This window comes from Nycticebus coucang, chromosome 6 (assembly GCF_027406575.1).
Source record: "Nycticebus coucang isolate mNycCou1 chromosome 6, mNycCou1.pri, whole genome shotgun sequence".
Taxonomy (NCBI): domain Eukaryota; kingdom Metazoa; phylum Chordata; class Mammalia; order Primates; family Lorisidae; genus Nycticebus; species Nycticebus coucang.
In genome coordinates this window covers 22,086,530-22,110,894 of record NC_069785.1, presented here as the reverse complement: position 1 = coordinate 22,110,894, position 24,365 = coordinate 22,086,530, and the positions used below count along the sequence as shown (strand labels likewise).

At 36.8% G+C, this 24,365-nt stretch overlaps 1 protein-coding gene across 4 annotated transcripts in view; it reads left to right on the top strand.

Annotated features, from left to right (window-relative positions):
* AKAP6 (A-kinase anchoring protein 6) overlaps positions 1-24,365 on the top strand; it is a 603,334-nt gene that overhangs the window by 468,588 nt on the left and 110,381 nt on the right. For all 4 annotated transcript variants that reach the window (XM_053594741.1, XM_053594742.1, XM_053594740.1 and 1 more), the window contains 2 exons: positions 13,948-14,094; positions 17,179-17,403. In XM_053594741.1, the coding sequence (XP_053450716.1) occupies positions 13,948-14,094; positions 17,179-17,403 (372 nt within the window). The remainder of the gene's footprint in view (positions 1-13,947; positions 14,095-17,178; positions 17,404-24,365) is intronic.

The following is a 24,365-nucleotide window of genomic DNA, read 5'->3' as shown; positions in this document are numbered from 1 at the left end:
CTAGAACAAAAAGGGTTTTAAGTTTATATAGTATATTGTTGTTAAAACTGAAAATTAAACTTGGCCTTGTATATCCTGATCAAAATTCTTACTGTGAGAAAACACTGCCTCATGAAAGATGCCCTTAAAATATTCAAAGAACTGCTGTCACTGTCCTCCTTTCTTTGATAGATTTTATAGAAGCGTTTCTTTTGTTAACCATTTCTGTACATGGGAAACAATGATTTTTGTTCATGGTTTCTACCTGAAAATTGACAATAATATTTCTGTATTAGATGTTTTACCAAATAAGTTTTCCATAGAGAATGAAGTTCAAAGATAACTAAAGTGATCACAATGGAAGACTCATTTCTGTGTACTAAAACTCTATGTGGCGTACATTTCAACAGCTGACATATGCCCACCGGGGCTTTCTTTTGGGAGAAATTCAAATGAATACATGTTTTCTAACTTCCTCCTCTATCGAAACCATAATGCTAAGAATTGCAGCAAATAGCTCACGGTCCTTGACCTCATACAGTCCACTTCAGAAGCGTATAATCTAATTCTGAAGCCACACTTGTCCTTATATATAAAAGTGAAAGAGATACCCTTTCACTTTTCTGAGGGTACCCAGAGATACCCTCAGAAAAGTAGCCTAAGGCATCAAGTATTTTTATCCTACAGGGATTTGAGCAGTCATCAAGAAAAATTCTATACCATCATTCACCTATTGAGATTATTGGTCGGTATGAAAACCTTTGAGAAGTCCAAAACACCTTATTTTAAAAATTACAATGTGAATGCATAAAGATAGGATAGCATTTGCAGTGGCTTTTGGGAACAGGCAACTCTGGAATGCTTTGGTCAGCTCTGTCTTAGCACCTGGCATCACAGGGTAGATTCTGGTGCTGGAATCCTTAGTTCCTGAGGAATGGATACATTTGTGCTAAACTTAAAACATTTACCTTACATTCTCTGTGTAATGACAGAGACAACAAAGACAGTGGTACTCTCAGTGTTTGGCCAGTGATTGGCCAGTGATTCTTTCAGATTTCAGAAGTTCCCATGTTCTGGAGCAGCACCTTTTTGATAAACTATGATCATTGCAGTGTTCTGTTTCTCACTGTTATTCTGATCCTCAGAGAGAAAGCAAGGCATCTCTCTGAGGAAACATTATCAACAGAGTTAATGTAAGAAATAGCCTCGTTTTTATGAAATTAATTTGGCATTATTTTTGAGGAGTGCAACATCTTGGCAACTGCTTTGGTTTAAAACTCTTTGAGATTTGGGGAAAGCACATTTCAGAATGTTTAATTCAGCGATACAAAAGGCACTAATGAAATATGCATGTATGAATTTTATATCATATTAGTTCCCTCTTTCTTGAAATCTGAATAAAAGCCAAACATCTGGATTATGTTTGAAAAGCCTGAAGTTCCAATTTTCAGAGAGATCCAGTCTATTTTGACACTGCACACTTAGCCTTAACATTTACAGTGTGCTATTAACATTACTTGCAATTGTAGGGAAAAAGTCCAGATTTAAACAAACGTGGTGCCTCCTAATGCTAAAAATATATCTATATTTGAAATGGCTGCTGCTGCACAGCGATACACATCCATAGTTTAGGCTTCATCAGCATTTTCATTATAAGCTGGCCTTGAACAGACCTGTAACTCAGCTATACAGATACATGGTAAGCTTTGATATATAAATTCTTCTATGATTGTGTATTAAAACAACAGACAGCAATTCACGTATCAGTTTGAGAAACTATTCATTGACTCAGGGTTTTCTGAAGGTGTCAAATATTCAGGATATTCCATGTTCAACCAAAGAAGACATAGCTATCCTTCTTTGAAAATTTATTGTTCAAATTTACAGGACAAATAAGATTTCTGTTTTTATAGATATTTGAGTGGAGTTGGGCAGCTAGACAGAAGACAAGTGGATATTTTTGGTCATAGTTTAGGGGTGTAAATATGGATATCAATGCTTTATCTCATTTGAATATCATAGTTAATTTAGGACATAGCTGGTCAATCAAGCTTTAGGTGGTGAGGCAAAAAGTGCTATGTCTGCACGAGAGGTCAAGGAAGACAGAAAAATGTGACTGTTGTGTTTGAAGTTTGCATGATAGTCATTCTTCAGGGGACTTTACTACACTTACATTTTTACTGGATTTCTTATAGCATACATTAGATAAATTTGTCCCTTTGTTACACATGGAGAACAGCTAAAATCAAGGATATTTCTTTTCTCTTTTTCTTCTTCTTCTGCTTATTAAAAATCCATTAAATTATAAATTAGATAGTAGTGCTGAGCATAGTGGTGTGTGTTTGTAGCCCCAGGTGTTCAGAAGGCTGAAGCAGGTGTATGGCTTGAGCTCAGAAGTTAGAGGCCACAAGTTACGATGATCATACCTGTCAATAACTACTGCAGTCTAGCCTGGCAACTTAACAGAGACCACCATCTCTTTAAAAAATGATATAGTAGTGCCCAGTTAAAAATAGCTATGGTTGAAGGTGTTCATTTAGATTGGGAGGTGAAAAAGAAAAAAAATGATACTTTTATTTTTTTAAGTAACTGTTATTTTATATTTGACAATATTATCTATACCTATACAGGTTTTTTTTTTTTTTTTTTTCTTGAAACAGAGTCTCACTTTGTCACCCTTGGTAGAGTACTGTAGTGTCACAGCTCACAGCAACCTCCAACTCTTGGGTGATTCTCTTGCCTCAGCCTCCCAAGTAGTTGGGACTATAGGCACCTGCCACAAAGCCCGGCTATGTTTAAATAGGGTCGCTCTCTCTGGCTCAGGCTGGTCTCGAACTTGTGAGTTCAGGCAATCCCCCTGCCTAGGCCTCCCAGAGTGCTAGGATTACAGGTGTGAGCCACCTTGCCTGGCCTTAGAAATGATACTTTTAAATTGGAAAATTTTTTGAAGGAGAACTGAGTTTCATTACATTAATTGCTACTCCTCAAGTCTTTTTACCACCTTACATTGCAAACTCTAATAGATATTACATAATTGCATAAGTGTTCTTACTATGTGCTGACATGACATTACAACAGCCCTGAGATGGTGCATCATAATGAAATGGTAATCAGAGTAGTCATGGTGTGATCCACATCATCACCGAAGTGCATTGGAATATGCAGAAAACCCACTGGGATGTGTAGAATTTTAACCTAATAAAGTGCAGCCATGGAGTTTCATAGCATGGACAAGAGATTGCCATTATGCCTATGCTGCTGTTGTTAGGGGTTATAACCATTTCTTAGATTCTGTTGGAGGAAGGTCTGTATTGGTGAAAGGAAATTTTTTTTAAGTCATATATATATATAGATCATGAATACAATGGAAGGAAATTTTTGAGTGCATTTGTGAAGGTTATGTCTTTAAAAAAAATCTACAAGAAGGACCTTGTTGAAATATAGGCCTAATCACAGAAATCCTATAATAGAAGTCTCCTATAATGTATTTATCAAGTGGCTCAGCACCTGTACCTCAGTGGCTAGGGCACCAGCCACATACACCAGAGCGGGCAGGTTTGAACCCAGCCCCGACCTGCCAAACAACAACGACAATTGCAACCAAAAAATAGCTGGGCATTGTGGCAGGCGCCTTAGTCCCAGCTACTTGGGAGGCTGAGGCAAGAGAATCGCTTAAGCCCAAGAGTTGGAGGCTGCTGTGGAGACAGCCATGGCACTCTAACCAGGGCGACCTAGTGAAACTTTGTCTCAAAAAAAAGAAAAAAAAAAAAATATATATATATGTATGTATATATATGTATATATCAAGTAAAAGGACTTGAAAGATTTCATTCAGAATCTTAAATCCGATGAGATGCTTCTCTGAAGCAGGATGGACTGCAGATGCTTTCAGAATTTTCAGTCCACCTTATCCTGCTTTCAATTTCCACGTCCTGTATCACAGCTCACATTGTGTATGGTTGTGTCTTTGCTTCACTGTTTTTCTCTCCGGTCTTTCTGCATGAGGATTTATATCTGAATCTTATTCCAGCAAGTGATAGCTTTTTCTTAACTTGCTGTTTTTCAATGTTGGCATTTCTTCTAACCACAGTAATGTGATTGTTATTGCTGATCCTATGAACGCAGGCCCAAGAAAGCTCAACTTTCTAAAACAAAGAGGAACCTTAGACTCTGTCTTCCAGGCCAATTGTCATTCAGTGCCTCATTATCCCATGAAATATCCCAGCCAGGTAGATTTGTGGTTTCTGCCTGAATACCTCTGGAGTTCCCTTTTAAACCTCAGTCTTTGATTATCAGCCTGACTTCTGATTTTCTATATAAAAGTCCTCTAAATATTCAAAATCTGCTGAGATGTCCTTCTGCTCTTCTCTCGCCTCTCTTGTTTGCCCCTTGACTGAATACCTCTAACTCCCTCAACAGCTGGACCCATGAGGAAGTATTGAATGTCCTCCCCACCATGAGTATCTCATTGGACATTTAATATGTTTTCTAGGTCCCTTCAGAAAACGAGACCTAAGCAGAACCAGGAATGTGGATTTGGGCCTCATCAATCACAGTCAAGCTAATTTATCTATTATTACCTAAGAAGCTGGGACTATAGGTGAATGCCAAAACACCCAGCTAATTAAAAACATTTTTTTTCTTTGAGATGTGATTTTGCTATGTTGTCCGGGCTTATCTTGAACTTCTGGCCTCAAATGATCCTCCCACCTTGGCCTCCCAAAGTGCTGGGATTATAGATAGGAGCCAGTGAGCCCAGTCTATTTCCTTTTTTTATATCTACCCTCCATTGTCTGTTGATTCATATTGAACTCAAAGGCAATTGAAGCCTAGTTACCTCCATTCTTTATGCAGTTTTAACATTTTTATCCTTTTGGAGGGGAGCATGGGGTAGGGTGGGATGGGGTGGTTATTAACTATGTCAGGCTTGATGTTTGTCATTTCTCCTTCTTAGACTTAAACCATTATGAAGTTGTTTTATTCCTTTTAGAGTCTATTACCATCTGAAATAAACATTGTGAAGTAGTTGCTAGCAGATTCAGATCTAAGTCAGAGACAGTTTGGCCTGCGTAGTATTAAAACGTTTTAATGGAACAAATACAAATTATGAGATTTTGTATGAAAACATGTTTTTTGGGCTTCTCTTAAAAAAAATACCTGGCCATACTGAATCTATATTGAAGCCATATTCCCACATGGGAAAAATTGTCCCTTTTATGGGGGAATATGCTTTCCCATCCTCCACAGTTCACATGGTTATCTCCTCACTGGGATTAGATGTTAGTAATAATCACATGTATGCATTTTTTATCTTTTAGTAGAGAAAATCATTCTCTTTTGCCATGATGCCAGTGATGTTTAGAGAGAAGACTTGTCCTTGCCACACTCAACTCCTTCATATCCCCTGCCTGGTAGTGGAGTGTTGGAGCTGGCTAATACGGACTTGTGAGGAATTTTGGCAGTAGTCACAACCATTAGTAGATTGGAATTAGCCACGGTGGGAGTGTTTACACCAGGGAAATCAGCAAACACTACAAATCAGGGATTTTTCCTTTTTTTTTTTTTTGCAGTTTTTTGGCTGGGGCTGGGTTTGAACCCGCCACCTCCGGCATATGGGGCTGGTGCCCTACCCCTTTGAGCCACAGGCGCCACCCTGGGGATTTTTCCTTTTTATCCCCAGAGATCTTGTTCCCTATTATACCACTATTTTAGGTATTTGAGTTTATGATCTCTAAGCTAAAATATTTATTACTCTTTATTGATCAATGAGATTAGTATAATCTGGCAATGTGATAGCTATATTCATGTTTTCCTTATTTAGGTCTCTAATAAAGTATTGAATAAGTATAGGCTAAAGAAGAAGAATATTCATTAATCAGTGATTTTTACATTTGGTTGTTGGACAGGTTCTCACCAAAACATCCTGTACTTGTTGTGTGTCTAAATGATTGCATCCATCTGCTCAATTTATGCTTATGAAAATCTGATGGAAGTACCTACACCTGATCCAGGAATTTACATCCTTGCTGTAGGGATTTAAGTCATTAGATTTTGGGTGTATGTTCTTAGCAATTTAATTATGTTTAAAATCTGGTTAGTAGTGTAGTAAATAACTGGTATTGCTACAAAATTGCATTGAGAAGGTAATAGGATTGAATTTCTACACAAGTTGGCACTCAATTAAAATTTCCATATATCCAGTGAGTTAGCCAGTTCTTGGCTGGGGAGCTGGAGCAAATGCTTTCTACTAAGCTGATCACTTGAAAACAGGCAAAATTTGTAATAGAATCAAGTCAGGACTAAATGCATCAATTAAAACTGTAGTTTGGCTTATCAAATACAGAGCAAAAGCAAGAAATAGACTAGAGAGTACACAGGATAGATTTTCCTTAAATTTCTTAATTTTTTATTGACACTGGAGGAAAAAATAGCACATTAAAACCTCCTTACTGAATTAGTATCCTAAACCAATAGATCCATGGGGCTTGTTCAGCTAAAAGCCACAACAGACTTTGTAATGCAATGATGTAATCTTGGCTTTGTGTCATTTATATTCAACCTAAAAAAAAAAACAATTTTCCTGAATAGACAGGCTGACAACAATATTGTTCAGTGTGGGTTTTTATTTGGATTCTTTCCAAACGGTTCACATGCCTTCACAGTAACACATCATGCCTGCGTACTTTTTTTTTTTTTTTTTGCTTGAATTCTAAACTTTTCCCCTTTTACTAGCTTTCTATTTTTCTTTTAAGGTCTCAGTTATGTTTGTAAAACTAAAAACAGCTCCACCACAAAATTAGGATGTATCTTGCAGAGAGCATTCATTTTACTTTTTGCATATTTTTCCCGAGGTCATGTCAAGGTTAGTTTGAATTCCATCCTACATTAAGACTTCTTTCACAGCTATTTAGCTCGGCAGCTTACTCCCCGCTGGGGTCTGCCCCTTGGGCACGTCAAAGCTTCAGACCTGACAAATCACACACAGATGAAGCTGTATAGTTTTTTAAACAGTTTCATCAGTAACTTTTTTTTTCTTTTTTACTATCCTCCTTCATGTTAAGGTTTTTTTCCCTCTGAATGATCATTTCAGGAATGTTGATTTCTGTTGGAGACAGTTTTTTACATCAGGGTTGCAGACTAGCAATATCATCTCTTTTATAGTAAAGAATATTAACAGCCTTCTGGTTGTCAAGAGTGCAGACCTACATCCCACAGACCATTCCTCACTAGTCTAACTGTAATTGCATTATTAAAATAATTTTGTAGCAGGAAGCTTAGTGTTGGAAAGGTGGCTATACCAGAGTTTACTGGAATCTGAAAAGTGTCAACCATAAAAATGCATCCAGTGTGTAAGTATTATGAGTTGAGCCTGGAAATGTTTCTCAAATGATTAGTAATATGCTTTTATCAGTATTTTAGCAAATTGTGAAACTAATGGTACAACTCCATTTCCTGTTTAATTGATGAAGTTAAAGTGCTTGGTTGCTAATGAGTGTATTAGCAAACAATGTCCCCTTTACAGGCTTAAGTAGATCAGGAATTTTAAAAAGCAGTTTACTGTCCTTATTTTTATTGGATGAAAAATATTGACCGCCACAGAATTGCTAGATCAACTGAAGAAATTATGTAATTATTGCTGTACAGTCATTTTGGCAATGTCAAACAACCAGATTATAGTTTTCTAGTTCCCACACTAGAAAATAGGTTTTTTTTTTTTTCCCATTATATTTTCATCCAGGACAAACAACACCTGAAGATCTTAACTGCAAACTAAGCAAAAAACTTAGAAGTGAGGGGAAATATAATATTTGAATGATTCTCCTCTCCTCCGTCCTCCTTTCTAGTTTACTCCACATGAAAGTACCCAGTAAAGGGTTCTATAAAAGGTTACTTGGTTGAAACCAATTAAAGACAGGTCTAAATAGAAAAAGAAAAGAAAAAGGGATCAAAGGAATCACATTAGGTGTGTCAAGACGTCATTTGGGACATTTCATTTAATTTTTGTAATTCCAGGAAAATGGCGAATTCTAAAAATGTGCATTTGGGGACATAATTCCTTATTTGTGTTATTTTACGATCAGATACATGTCAATAGGAAAACATCACGAAGAAATCATTCGGGTATTGGCGCATTAACACATTGTGGTGAAAAGAGAGGCTGTGCTTTTCACGCAGTGCATTTCAGTCTTCAATTAACTTGAAAGCACTACAATGCCTATGCAACTTCTCCTGCCTAGTGGTGCACCATTTATCATTGCAGTTTTACATTGACCTTGACACCCACTTCATTAGAATAAAGATTGTCTACCATTTAGGTTACATTGTTCCTCTGCACAGAGACCCCATGCAAATTTCTGTTCAGATAGAAGAGCTGCGAGGCTGTCAGAGGTCATCTGCATTAAATGATTGCAGCTATTTTCCAACTGCTTCTTTTCATTCTACTCAATTCAGGCTAGGAGGATCAATCAAGTTCTCTGCCTGAAACAGTGGGACTGCTGGGAATATAACTGTTTTTGGTAGTAGTGTATATGCCCTAAACAGTATTAAATATTTAATATAAACTCATTAAAGGCTATGCAAAGGCTTTAGAAAGATATCAAATTTATAGAAATATTTAAGGGGCTAGAGAATCTTTTTTAAAAAGTAAACAGAATAATAACGATCAATTTTATAATTTTACAGGACGTGATCACACTAGTTCTTAAACTTAGTGAATCTTGCCTAGAAGAGACTTTTTTCTCACCCCTAAGCTGAGTAGTGAAGGGAGAAGACAGGTGGACTTAATGTTCTTAGGCAATATTTTATATTCAATTGACATGAAAAGTTTTCAGTTATTGATGTTTTTATTTTTGTTCCATAACAATGAATTCTGCTCTGGCTGTATTTATTATAAAAGACTTAGATATTTGTTATGGAACAGAAATGATTGGAGAAATAAGTTGCCAGGTCTCCTACTTAAGTTCTCCGGGTGATATAATTGGAATTAAATTATTAATGGGAGATACTTTAAAAAAGATTGTTTTATGATCTTCTATTAGGGAATTTGCAATTCATTTTAATATTTGTAGTTTGATTTATATTAAAGATAATGCAATCTATGTCCAATTAACAATACATGGCCAATGTAATGTGATTTCCCAGATCATGCAAATGGAATAAGCTAGAAGAGGGGGGAAAACTCAATGCTTAACCTCAGATGTAATTTGCTGTGCGAGTTCTGGCAATTTTAAATGACATTGCACTTTTTAATTTTTCCAAAGGCTCAGCAGCAAATTTATCCCAATCAAGAAAGCCTATTATTAATTTACAAGGACAATTGTAGGCGTCTTTATACTTTTCTCTGTGCAATTACTCACCATAAATTCTAATGGTAAAATATAAGGAGTTTGCAGGAAATGGCGACTACTATTTGTCTTGGGCTTGAACCCTCTTCTTCAGTTTGGAACATCTTCTCAAAGCGTTGGTGATACTGACTCTATGTGACACACCGTGTGCATATGAGATGCTGGACAGTGGTCTGAAAAAGGGGGCAGCACAAGGGCTGCTGCAAAGGCAACACCGGCACTCTGCATGTACAGCTGAGCTGTGGATCCTGGACTTTTATATAAAAAGACTCTTTGTTTACCACTGAATGGCATTAGGCATGGACTTGCTGAGGGGCCACCATGAAGCCTCAAATGAGGAGGGCAAACACTAGCCAGAAAACATGTGAGAGTCATAGACAAATCCCAGCATTTTGTGCAAAAGTGCACATTTTCACACATAATTTTGCCAGTAGTTTGGTATTTTTGTGCGTTGCTAGCATGTGCTTTCTTATTGATAGACTAAGATAGGTTTTCTATTTTCTCAGTGTATTTTATCTCTCTGCCTGTCTATCTATCACGTATGTTTGAAGAAGGGGATCTTGCTGGATATACAGGTGTTTGTGGTATTAACTTGCACCTGGAAAGATATTTAAATATGTCATTCTAATAAATAGCTCCTTTTCTTTTTTCAACTCATCTTATTATAAAGTCACCTGAAGCCCAGTTAAAGTAACATAAGATGTAAATACTCAAACCCTGATGACACAGAATCCAACAGCCCTATTCTGATAATCAAGAAAATTCTTTGGTTAATTCTTGTGTTCCTCGTAGCCAAAGCTTCACTCTCGGTTCAGTAATGTCTGGTCTCTTTTCAGCATAACCAACAGAAGCACCATACAAAAGTCTTACAATGGATGTCTTAATCTCTCTGTGTGCTTGTAGAGCATTATTTTGAATTCCATCATGCTGCCTTTTTTCTTCCCTCTTCTGAAGTTTTATTACAACAGCAGAATTCCCAGGGAGCTTTGGGGGCAAGGTTCACATAATATAGCCCTGAAGTTTTGCTTAGGTGGAAGCCATCCCCCAATCCTAGCCATCTTTTGATGATCTTTCTATTTCAAAAAGAATCACTGGGTAGAGTCTTATGGCATTAGCTGTATGTAGTTTAGTTTTTATTTTTTTATTTACTAGACAGTGAGCATCTACAACCCTTTCATGACACTTTCTTTCTCTGACCTCACAGTGACAAGGCATCTTGTTCTTTAACATTGAGGGAGGCAGAAAAATGCTTGAGTTGCTCAATGTGTGCCTTCTATACCAGTTTCAAAATGGCTTATTCTTCTGGTTTCCATGGTGACAATTAACACTGTTTCAAGGCATTGTTCCAGTCTCCATTTGGGCAGAATTTTCAGTGTGATTTTTTAACAACAACAACAACACACACACAAAAAAAGGTTTTGGGGGGGAAGAAAGCCGTTAGCATAACTGTCAAAAAAGTTATCTCAATCAAGTCTTCATGCATTTCTAAGTATATTTATTTCAGAAATCCTTGTTTTTACTGGCGTTTTATAATTTAGTTTTAACCTTTGTGCTTTAAAAAGTAGCAGTCATTAAGAATTTTCTAAAAACTTCTTTAATTCTTACTTAAAACAGTCAGCTAGTGTTTGTGGTTATTCTTAATTTTTTTTTTCTAATTTTCTTCATATTTATACACACAGGAGTGGCATGTAGAATAGTAGTGGCCTGTGTCTTTAATTTAGATTATTCACATATCTATTAGGAGGCTTCATTAGTCAAAATTGAATTGGCCAAGCAAATACACTTAATAATGTAAATACGCCCTTTCAAGAGAGTATATTTTATTTTTGACTAGACAGAGAGACCCACAGCAGGTGCTGTGGGGAAATTAAATACAGGATGCTTATTTACCTTAGCTCTCAAGAAAAGCCGTCTGACTTTAACTTCGTTAATCTCATTTTTGGCTATTGAAGAGTAGTCTATATCATAACATCCCCAGACTACAGGACACAATGGGGCAGCCTCTGCTCACTTACTGCTGTGGGTGGAATGAATATGAAGATTAAATTATCTTTTCACCACAGGATAAAGTAGCCCTTCTTGATAGGATGACCGAGAACTGATAGAGCTGGCAGTTGATTCTCCCCGTCTAATGCTTCTGAAAAGATGTTAGAGAGAGAAGAGCAAAAACGTAGTAGCATCAACAAAAATATCACCCTCCTACAAAAAATGTCACCCTCCTGGCAGTATTGCACATATAGCTTGAGGCCCTGAATCATATCAGATTCAACCTTCAGAGTGCTTCAAAAATTAATATAAATATTTTCACCTTAAATTACAAGCAATTCTAGTACCTTTTATTCACATACCCATACATCTAACAATTAACTGGATTCTCTTAGCTTTTATAGTTGGGTGGCAGTGTCCATCAATCACATCTTTTTCATCAGGCTGTTTATACAGTAAAGCTACATGGTCACAAAGACAGAGGACATACAGAAAAACAAAGGTTTTTTTTTTTTTTTTTAAATATAATAACGTCTTATAATAGCTATTGGAGTGACTTCCTAACCCCATATTTCACAGAGAAAAGTGTGTTATTACATCTAAAATTAAATTAGTTGCTTTTTATATTTTTATTTTTACAAAACTGTCATTTTTATGGAGCACACTTAAACTGTTCTTGGTTTTGGCTAACCTGCTACATAAGAGCTGTTCCAAGTTGGGGTAAAGACAGGGGATGAGCTTGTCACAAGGTCAAGTGATAACTGGTAGAGGCCACTCCCAGGTGGCACAGCCAGAGGACTCCCTCTTTTGATTAATACACCTCGCGTAAGTAGAAGACTTGAATAGGATTCTTCTGCCTGCCTGAAATTCTGGTTCCCCCATATTATGTCTCAGGCTTACAAAATTAATTATGTAAATCTTTGTCAGCTACATCATTCTAGATGGGAATCTGATTACATATAGCAGATTGCTCTCTCCTCCAATCATCACTTTGACAAGTAAAACACTATCTAGGTTTCTAGAATACTTGTTGAGTATCAAGTCCAGAAAACTTGAGTGGACAGTGTTATTTTTTTAAGTGTTGGAATAACGTGGTCCTGGTAATTGCCTGCCATTAGAAAATGCAATCAGGATTTCTCATGTATCACAGGCCAAATTCTAAAAGCGCTCTAAAGCAACCCTTGATTTTCTTCACTATGCATATTCATGTAATTTTGGATTCTCTGACACCATGATCAACATTCATTAATAATATGAAATGCTTTAAATCACCTCATTTAAAACATTTTGTTCTGTGATCCACAAATGACTAACATTTGGAGAAGTTTACATAATACAAATGATGTGCATGTTTAGTGTAAATGAAAGATTAAAATATGAAACTAAAAGTATGCAAACATATGCACGCAACTGCTGAAGATCTATTAACCGAAACAGTGATTTCACACCTTCTTTTCCTTTAAGCTGCTTCCAATTGTATTTTAGTTTGGAATCTTATATAATACCATGATTTCAAGGTGAATAAAATAATCTAAGTGCTTGGGCACGTTTAAACTTGTTTAGTTGCTGCTTTCACCAGACAAAAGTTTTCATCAAATCTGATAGGGGTGCTTAACTTATCCTGGGGCAACCTTGCTTATTTAGGGCAAAGGAACAATGCTACCACAGAACTCAATGACCTGGCTTTGGTGTCACAAAGAAGGAAGTTTTAGAATTGCCATTACATTTTGGAAATGTGCTAAAAATGTAAAATGCATTTAACTTTTTAACCAGAATCTGGTTTTTCTGTTCAGAGGTGTTTTAGCATGTGAATTTAAAAAAATACAACCACAGTCATTTATAACCAACCCTCCATAATGTAAGACTAACTATGAAATTATCCAAATAGAGATATTTAAAGAGAATCACCATAGTAACTGTCATATTAAATAGCATTACATTATCGCCAGCAAAACATCTTTTAGGAGAGGCTCACTTGGCAGTTTGTTCGAATACAGTGTATTTTAGGGAGGAAGGTTCTATAATCAATTGTGATGTGTGGGGACATTTTACAGTAATCTCTAAAGAAGCATAGATTTGATCCCATTCCTAGAACACTGGTTTTCTTTTTTAATCCCTCTATGTTCCTTTTCTCTAAGGCCACACAGAATTTTTAAGTACAAGAAAAATGAAACAAAATGTTAAACTGAGAATCCAGAGAATGTATAGGATAAGGAGGACATCATATAATCCCTATGGATAATTTTATTTCTACCACTTTGAGACTAGTCCTTTAAGGTAGTTGAGCCAAAAGTTGAACTAAATTAACTGTAATATTATATCTGCCTAGACCAGGCATTTTCCCATTTGGAGTATTTTAAATTAAAGATTAGATGTGTGTGGAAACTTCAGTTTAAAGAGACATAAATCTTAGTCAACTAAATGTCATCGCTTAGATGTTTATGTGTGTGTAATGTATATATCTTTAACTATATCAGCAATGTTCCTCAACTACTGGAAGTACTTAGGCTTAGCATCCCTGTAAATTTTATTGGGAACAGAAACATTCATATCAGTACACATCAGGAACTCTGTATTCACAGATTTTCTAAGAACACCTCTCTTCCTAATGATATCTCTTTCTTGCTTTCTATTTTAGCGATACAATGTGGAAATGTCCATCAGACACCTGAAAAAGACAGAGCTGCTTAGTAAGGTTGAAGCTTTGAAGAAAGGTGGCGTTTTACTACCAAATGATCTCCTTGAAAAAGTGGATTCAATTAATGAAAAATGGGAACTGCTTGGGGTATTTGCATTTTTATTACTGTTTGTAGGTTATATGTACATTTTTTGCGTAGTGAAGTACTCTATCTGTCTGATTCCTAATTTGAGGCACAAATATCTCTCTCTTTCAATTCACTACCTACATTTCAAACAAGCTATTCATGCTATTATGGGGAAAACACTGCTTTTCCTTTTCTGTTGATTTTTCTTTTTTATTCTGAGCTTGTCTCCTCTCATATTTTAATAATTTTGGTCCTTTAATACATAAAAAAGTAAGTAAAATATGCCATGTATTATGAGTATGCACCAAGTCAACTATAATACAGTATATCTGATATACACTTACTGTCATACTTGAATGAATGTTAATAGAATTTATTCTGATGGTACATTTAAGAGACATCCAGTGTTTAACTATTTACTGTATCCTTAAGATGAAAAGTAGAGCTGTTACTACAGCTTTTAAGCCACCAGAACAAAGATGCAAATTTGCCCCAAATCTGAATTGCAGAATTAAGTCAGGTTGTGTTTTGTGCCTCAATTTCCAGCTCATTTTTAACAAAAGCAAAAAAAAAAAAAAAAAAGTTTCATGTAATTCATTTCACGCAATAATGGGCTGGGTTTCAGCCAAACATTGAGATGCAAGAATCTGGCAAAAAGGCAATATAGCGATTCTGTTACCCAGAGACCAGGATGGCACTGTGCAGGAGACAGTACTGTCCTTTTGTTGGAAGACAGCTGAGAGAAGGAGAAGTTAAACTGTATTTTTTTCAACAGCTTCTCTCCTAAATTGCCTTCACTTCAAATCAGGGGTAAGCTACATTTGTCAATTACCTAAATGATTAATTACAACAGCTAAGTGTGGGTGGTGTTAGTTATGGAGCATGGTTTTGTATGCCTTCCCTTTTTCTGCCTTAAAAAAAAAATTTTTTAAAGAAATAATATTCCAAAAATATTTTGAATAAAAAGCTCTCCATGTACCGTAATGGCTTGGAGGAATGCCAATATTCTGTTTATGCCATGCTTAATCTAGGTGATTAAAAATCTGCAAGTTTAAGTCTTATGCTTCTCATCTAAATTCACTACAGTTTACAGTTGTGTAAAAGTAACTTAAAATGTTAAAAGTTTTTAATCTAATCTACTGTTACGTTGCTTTTTAATAGCAATTAATGACTTTCACTTTATAGTGTGATGATTTAAATCAGAACCTCCTAAATTCTACAGAATTCATTGATCTCAGACAGGAGAAACATGGTTAGCATATCACATTTTAAAAGGTTATTTACTAAATAGATAAGAACAACATTATGTGCTTGATAGATAAAGTGATAGTCTGTTTACAATGCATTTAATATACTTATTGCTAACTTGATAAACAATAATCTTTTTAGAAAATTATTTAAAGTGTGGGATATATATTGCTTCCTCAACAAAAATTTTAAATTAGCATCATATTGGAAAAAGAAACAGTGTTTAGCTATGCTTTATGAATCAGAGACTTAAAATGGTTGCCATTTTGACAAAATATTATTCAAATACAACATGCAGGTTTGCAATGATTTGGGGAGACAGTAGGGCAAGGGAAGATTATAACAAAACCTGTGCCACACTAACAGCACCAAACACACTGTTTTAATTGGCATGATTACATTTTAATAGGCATGAAAAAAAATTAAAGACAAGGATTTTAACTTCTCACAATAGTAAAATAGAGGGATATGGTTTTTAATATTACTTTCATCTAAGGTGAACAGTGTGGAATGGAAATACATTAGAATGAACTGTCAGTGGTGCGTACAGTTTAATCTGTGAAATTTTGTCCCCTGTGCTGCATATTACTCTGTCTCAATTGCATATTAAACAACCCTATCAAGGCAGGCATTGGCATCTGCTGTGCTGACACAAATTGTGAATTAAATGAAATTGATGTCCTCCGTCGTATATTTATGAAGACGGACCATTCTCTGAAGTATTCTGTTTATGAAGAATTTATGATTGCAAACTGTTCCAGAACAAAAAAGTGGCAATAAATTCTTTTTTGTGACCCTACCCTCCAAGGGCATTGATTTCACCTCCTGCTGCTACTTTTGTTACAGCATAAAAACAATAGCTAAATCTGGATTCCACTGAGGGTCTTCAAATTATCAATATTTGCACCATGAAAATACAAGGGTGCTGCCAAGAAAGGCTATTTTTTCTGTTACGATCTCCTAAAGATACTATTTGCAGAACACTACACAGCAGAGGAATGTTTGTTGACTTAATTTTATTTGTGTTTTAAAGCTTATTTTTGTAGGTTTAATTCATCATCATAGATTAAATCCTATTGATTCTGGGTGCTTTCCACTAAAAAGAAAAAAAAAGAAAAGAGCCCTCCCCATGAATGCCCTGGTGCCATAGTGGTTAATTTAAACAGGCTTGTAGCATAGTAAATTGGAGATCATTTTAAAACATATCTGGTATTAGAAAGTCTAGCATGCAGAAATGTAAAATGGAAAGAATGGTGGGCTTGAACAATTTCCAAGTCAGATAAAATCAGCAACAGCATCAAGGAAGCTACCTTTCCTAAAAGCCCTCAGTCATGTTTTGGAAATTAAACTTCGCAAAATTTACCAAAAAAAAAAAAAAGCAGTTTAAGTCTCCTTCTACAATCTCCTCTTGGCCTTGTTAGTCTATTGATCAAACTCAGACTTCTATCTCATGGACATTTTATGTGGGAATTTTTTTATTAATAAACTCCCGTCGTAATCCAAATGAATTTTATCTGTGGACATGGTGAACTTTGGGGCCGAATTTCCTTTATGTTAAAGGAAAGTACGAGCGAATAAGATCTTAAGCACCCACTGGTAGTCAGAACAACACAGGCTGTCTGAGAATTTGAACCCTCAGTGGAATAACCAGCTAATCTGAAAGGAGTGTCAGTAGCGAGGTGACAGGTACAGCTGGACACTTCCGGGTGGCTCTTGTTACCAGCCCAACCGTCATGTGTTTTTGGTACCTAACCTAATCTATGTTTGGGTTTTTTGTTGTTGGTGGTGGTGGTGGTGGTGGTGGGTTTTTGTTTGTTTGTTTGTTTTATCTCTTGTTTTTTAATCTCATGCATTAGAAAACCCTTGGAGAGAAGATCCAGGATGCAATGGCAGGGCACAGTGGGTCGGGTCCACGTGACCTGCTCTCTCCTGAAAGCGGAAGCCTGGTAAGGCAGCTGGAGGTCAGGATCAAAGAACTGAAAGGGTGGCTAAGAGATACAGAGCTTTTCATCTTCAATTCCTGTCTGAGGCAAGAAAAGGAAGGAACAATGAATGCTGAGAAACAACTGCAATACTTTAAGGTAATAAAAAAACAATCAAAGTTGATAAAAAGCTCTCTTTATGGTAGGGATGAAATATTTATCAAGTACGTAAAGTATTATACCATGTATCTGTGTATCACTGTGCACTTAACTGTTTCCTTGAATTTATAGACACCCTCCACATTTCTTACACGCCAGCGTCTGGGTGTGTATAAAGATGAACATTATGCATAGTAAAATACACATCGTATAGGGGAAATCTCTGCTGCTTGTGTATTTTGTAAAGTGATTATTGACAGAGGACTTTGATAAACTAAAGACAGCTCAGCAAACACTAAAGATTACCAGAGACCGTGAAAGTATTTTCTAGTATTCTTAACCAAGTTAAAAAAAATAGCATGTCACAAATTGGTATGATAAAAGTGCCTGATGTAATTGAAGGCCATTAATGTTAACGAAAGGAAACTTTTTTTTAAATATATGAGGAGTCAACTATTTATGGAGGGAAGAAATAAAGTAAAAGAGATTCCTACATTATAGTCATATTCCACCGTAGAACATGCCAGCTTTAGCAATGCAACTGTGTTCACATTCATGGTTAAGTTCATAAAGAAGTATTTCCCCTGGTTTATTTCTATTGTTTACACAATATCTGTTAAAAAAAAACAAAACAGTTTAACACTCCAATATTTTCTCTATTGCCTAAGGTAGGCCATGCTGCTTGAACCCTCTAGTAAATGCAATCATTGTTCAGGTTCTGGCTGGTGTCAGCCTGAGGCTTTGGTGTTGTAGAAGTTGAATTTGGTGATTAAGAAATCTTTAGGAAGCCGGGCGCGGTGGCTCACGCCTGTAATCCCAGCACTGTGGGAGGCTGAGGAGGGAGGATTGCTTGAGCTCAGGAGTTCGAGGCTTGTCTGAGCAAGAGTGAGACCCCGACTCATGAAAAAAAATGGAAAAACCCAGCCGGGCGCCGCGGCGAGCGCCTGTAATCCCAGCGGCTTCGGAGGCTGAGGCAGCAGGATGCCCACAGCCGGAGTCTGAGGTTGCAGTGAGCTACGATGCCATTGCCCTCTGCTCAGGGCATAGGGTAGAACTCTGTCTCGACAAAAAAAAAAAAACAAGGAAGAAATCTTTAGGAGGAAAGAAAGGTCTGAATGTCATGAAGAGGAAAACCAAGAAGGAGAGAACTTCTTGGAACTAAGCAACCATTTCTTCAAAAAGTCTGCTAGGACCAGGTTTTACTCATCCCACCCCACCCAGCAATCTTTCAGCAATCTGTGTGGTTGACCTTCCCTCTGCGCAATAGGCAGGCTCATCTTGCTTACCTGCATAACCCAAGAGATGGCATCCTTAAAGTTAAGACCACAGTACTTCCCAATAGACTATCTGTATGACGCAATTATAAACTGCTTTGGTAAAAACCCTCTTCTTTTGGTGTTTAATTGGCAAGAGCAAATGGGAAGTTAAATGAAAGTGTCTTGCTAAGGCAAATGGGTTTTATGGTCTAAAATCTAATACCCCGATGATTATTTCATCTCCTCTTGTCCCATCCTAACCCTAGTATGGGACGATGGAGTCTTCAGATATTTGCCTCTTTGTTATTTGAACTTAGCATACACCTTATAAAGCATCTTGACAGTTAGTGGGCTGGATATTGTGATATATATATATTTTTCTCTATTACATCTTTATTACACCTTTAGTAAACTGGTTAATGGACCTGGCTTTGGGATTAGATCAAATCTCAGCCTCGTTGTGGGAACACTTGGATGAACCCTTGGTGCCTAAATTTCTTCCTTTATTAAATGGGCTTTCAATAGAGTTTATTTCCCAGGGTTTTGATGAGTTCACATAGGTATTTCTACTATTTGTATTTGTACATTCATAAGGGATAGAAATCTAACATTGAAAACTCAGATTTGTTACCTAATGGTGATTGTAAATAATATAGAATGTTTATTACAATTATTTATCAACCAACCTACCTACCCACATATCTCATACATAGATATTTGAAAGCAATGCTTTTTTAAATGTGCCATTATCATACCTGGAACCATGAGTTCTGCATTAATTTTGTTGTTGCTTCCAAAGGACATTAACTTTATTCTTTGGCTTTGTACAATGACATCAACATCATTTTCAGGTATGCCCTCATAACAAATCTACAAGGATTAAGGATGGGGGAAAGAAAGAGAGAATTAGAGACCCAGATACAGAGAGACTGAGGCACGTTAGAGACGAGGGGCGAGAGGGCCTGTATGAGCCGGCTCTAGGCTTCCAGATAATTCCTGTCATAGTCTTTAGCTTTTTGCTAAAGTTTCACTAAACACTTTCTAGCCACCAGAGGAATGGGCACTATACCTAATTCATCATTTCCCAAGTATGTCTTTGTACCTGAAATTAAGTTTGGAATTTTTTTTATTTTAAAAGTACCATAGAGTACTATCATATGACTTTTGCTATTTTCTTTTTTTTTTTAATTTAAATTATGTCTCATTTCTTTTTGCTATTTTATTTCTTTTATTCAAATATATTGTTTTTTCTTGCAGTATTTTTATGTTTTCAGTGTCACTAGTCATTAAACTTACTACTTTCATACCCTACTCTATTTAGCTATTTTTAAAAAATATAATAAAAACATAGACTCTCCCACCTAAAATTCTCCTACCATAGACTTCTCTTATCCCACTCTATTTGTCTATTTTTAAGTAACATAATAAAAACAGGGAATCTCCTACCCTAAAACACTGAAAAATATCTTACACCTTACCATGTGGTATCTTCTTCTGTGCATCCCTGGCTTTCTTTGCCTAAGGTCATCATGATCCTGAGCTCTGTATTCATTGTGCTCTTTCCTTTCACAGGAAAGAATATTTTTAATTTTAGTTATTCTTTAAAAGGTAATCATGCTGTGAGTTACCTTTCGTTACTTCCTTTTTTATGAAATATTATAATAGTACAATTCATTCATGCCGTTTTGTACAACTGTAATCACTTATTTTGATTACTGCGTAATGTTCTATTGTGAGTATATACATGGGGCTCATTTAATCCTAATAAAAATGGTATGGGGTTGCTATTAGGATCCTGATTTTGCAGATATAGAAATAGAGGCACAGAGAGGTTAAGTTTTGTGTGTCTAGGGTCACATAGAGTGAGTGGTAGAATTAGGGTTTAAATCCAGGGCTGTCTGTTTAAAGTATATTCTTTGAGGCACTATGAAAATCGATATTTATTGATATTTAGTGAGTGCCCTTCTATACCAGGGGACTCAAAGAGAAGAGCAGGTCAAAACTAAATTTCATTCTTTCTTTGTGGTAGATTATCAGTCTTTATCTTCAGCAATTCAGCAGTAATTTTAGCTACTAAAGTTATTAAGAGAGGGTTCTGAAAATATTTCTGAGTTGGTATTTTTTCTTTTTGCATTTTGAAACTTTATCAAAAGTTTGCCATGTGTCATCCTTTAGCTTTAAACTTTTCATACTTTTTGAGGTTATGGAACCCTGATGATTTTTTTCTTTATGACCTAAAGCACTAATTCTTTTGTAAAGTTGATCTAAAGAGTCTGACCAGACATGTTAAGGGGAGCTAGAATGCTAGCACAATTTTTATTGTTTCTAAAGAAAATTTTATTCATGTTTATTAGAAGAAATGTCTTTCTTAGCCAGAATTTTAAATATTTCTGAGATATTTACTCTTAGTGCTTAGTATGTGATCAATCAAGTGTTCTGTGTATTACCACATTCATTGGAAGAATGGAAGCAAATATTCATAATGCAATAATAATGTAATATTTATACCTTGATAAAATTATAATTGGTAGCAAGAATATCCAGAATAAACATTTTTAACTTGTCAAAAATATAAAGAATAGATGCCCTATGCCTTTCTAAGTGATAAAACAGCTCAGATAGAAAAGCTATTAAAACATCTGTATATGTGGGAAACTCTTTGCCATACTTTGACTCTTCTTGTGGGTTCCTGAACATCTCTTCTCATCATTGGTCACATAGAGGAGGGAAGGCTTTCTCGACAGAGTTTAGTTATGATTCTTCATTTTCTAAAATCTCAGCCTTTAAACAGATCTGAATTCCTTTATATGACACCAAAAGTAATGATAGACAAACCACAGTACACTGTCCAGGAGAACAGGAGGGAGGGCACTGTGTTTAGAGCTCTACAGAAGATCTATAGCGTTCTGCAGGTAGGACTGCAATTTCTTCTCAGAGTTTGGTCTAAGATGAGAGAAGGGATCAAGATCTTCAGTTTTCAGAAAAAAGAAAAAGGAATTGTGGAATGTTTTCTTTTTCTTTAAGGCATAAAAATGTGATAAATGTGGCAGTAGATATAAGAGAAAGAAAATTTTATTTGATAAAAAGAGTCAAATTCCAGCAAGTGCTAAGAAACGTGAAGGTATGAACTTAAGAACCCTGGAACAAAAATCAAAACTGTCAAGGAGTGAACACACTCTGATGACAAAATGTGGGAGAGCTTGGCAGGAATTTAATGAGGCCGCTGGCAGAGGGCCCCATAGAGCTGTGTGTGCAGGTCCCATATCATTGGCTGGAAAGCACTACATTTTAATGATGACCCTTCAGAAAGAAAAGAAAAGAATTACTTTATCATGTGTTCCTTGTATCCCATAACCAAATTCATTATCCTAAAGACTCAAATTGGGGAGAAATTTTACATTACCAGGCTGAAAGAGGCCACAGCACTGACCAGGGCCCAGAATCAGGCTGGGAGGGGCAAGTTTACACCTGGTCAAGACTTTATCATCAAAAAGCTAAATGGATAGATTAGATTTGGTAATGATTAATGCCCCAAATTTGCTTAGTAATTTAAATTTGACTAAGCCCTTCTGTGCATGTTATTATACTTAAAATGTGTGCTAATTATATAAGGTGAAAATTATAATCACCTTCGTATGTGTTTTTATTTATTTTTAATAATGAAGAACCTGAGTCGTGGAAAGGCAATATGACTTGTCTGAATCCACATAGCAACCAGTATCAGGGACAGCAAAAATGATCATCCTTGGGTACAAATTATAGTTTTTTCTCAGCCTGTCATTCACTGACCTTTCAAATAAACATTGAAACTTTGTTTTACTCTAAATCAAGAGTTGACAAACATTTTCTGTAAAAGCCAGATAATATAATGACTGTTGCAATTACTCAGCTCTGCCGTCATAGTGCAAAAGCAGCCACAGATAATCTGTAAATGAATAAATATGGTTCTTTTCAATAAAACTAATTTGCAAAACTATTTACAAAAGCAGGCAGCAGGCTAGTTTTAACCTATAGGCCATAGTTTCCTGACCCTGATCTAGATTACAAAAATTATTATAAACACGGAAATGGCTACCATCTTCATCTCCTTTAAGGAAAAGAGACCATGCTAAAATTGCATTAGGAGGACAAAACATTCTTTTAATAATTATAACAACCACAGCTAATACTTACCAAGTGCTCCTGAATTACAAAGCACAGTTTCTACGTGTTTTACCTACATTCGTTTATTTAATTTTCATCACCATCCTAAGGCTGGTGGTGGTATTATCTCGATGTATAGATGAGAAAACCAAGGTGGGGAAAATTGAATTAACTTCATAAAGGTCTTATAGTTAATAAATGATAGAGCCAATACACCTAGAAACTGTTCCAAAATCTGCCACTGTGAAACAGGCTTAAATAGGGGAGAGAAAAGATGGCTGACCGGAGACACCAGCTGACAGATTGTCTAGAAAGAAGAAAAAGTTTTAGATGAAAAGGGAAAAACAAATAATCATAGATTGGGAATAATTCCAAGGAAAAAGTACCAGATCCTACCAGAAATTCCATGGGAAGAATCTTTGGAACAGAACAAGAAGGAGCAAGATATTGGCGGAGGAAAAACCCCCCAAGAGGGTTGGAGTCCACCAAAAAGGGTAGGTGGAGCGATTTGTTTTTCCTTCCCTCATACCTCTGGCAGTCAGTGGACTCTTGGCATGCTGGAGAGTCTTTCTATCCTCATAAGCTCAAAAGCTGCTGCCACCAGTGAACTGGGAGCTTCGTAAGGACAAAGTTCCATGCTGCCAGCCCCCCTTGGGGCATTTCCCATCACCACAGACCCAAGCCAAGATGGCCGGTGCCATGTTGCTTCTCCACACAATGTGTGCCTTTGTCCTCCCTATGGGGCTTCATTCCCTCAGTTTTCATTTTGCTTGTTCCCACACAAACATTTCCCATCTCTGATCCAGATTATGGGAGCACAGGGAACCAGCCAGTTGTCCCAGGGGATCTGCCTGACCCCAGAGCCTGGACATTCCAGGTGGGCTACTTTCCTGATAGAGGTACAGAGACCAGAGTGCTAACTTTTCTCCATTCAGACTCTTTTCTTCTCATTCCCCTCCACTGCCTGCAGCTGCTGGGAAAGACATTTGAGCCAGGGCTCTCATGAGTTGCTTCCCCCTCTCTATTGGGCCTTTCACAGAAAGTAGGGCTTAAATTTTTCCTTTTAAAGACCTGCAGAGGACTAAGGCATGCTTGGACTATGAGCTCCCAGCTCACCAGCACTCTCTGGTGCTGCTTCCCTGGCTGCCCCATCATATCAGGGCATTTCTTGAAACAGAAGGATATCAAACCTGCTTGAGCACCCCATAGGCAACTCAGGACAAGCACACTTCACCTCAGTATGGGCCAGGATTGATCTTTGGGGAACTGAGGACAGGCCTGAAGGCCAGATCCTATACCCTAAGAGTCGATCATGTTCCTCAGGGCCACAGAGGGGAGATTTGTGAACTAATCTCAGGAGACAAGAGCAGAATGAAAAAAACCATAGTACCCTGATGGAGCACCCCTTGCCCCACAGGAAAGTCATCACCTGTCAGATCAGGGCAGCATCCTGGTTAAGGAACCTCCAAGCCAGCAGTGCTAGCTACTGCTGGGGAACTCAGCTAGTTTGAGCTCCTGCCTACCGGCTGGAGAGAGGACCACAGAGCAGGGGAGGGGGCCAAA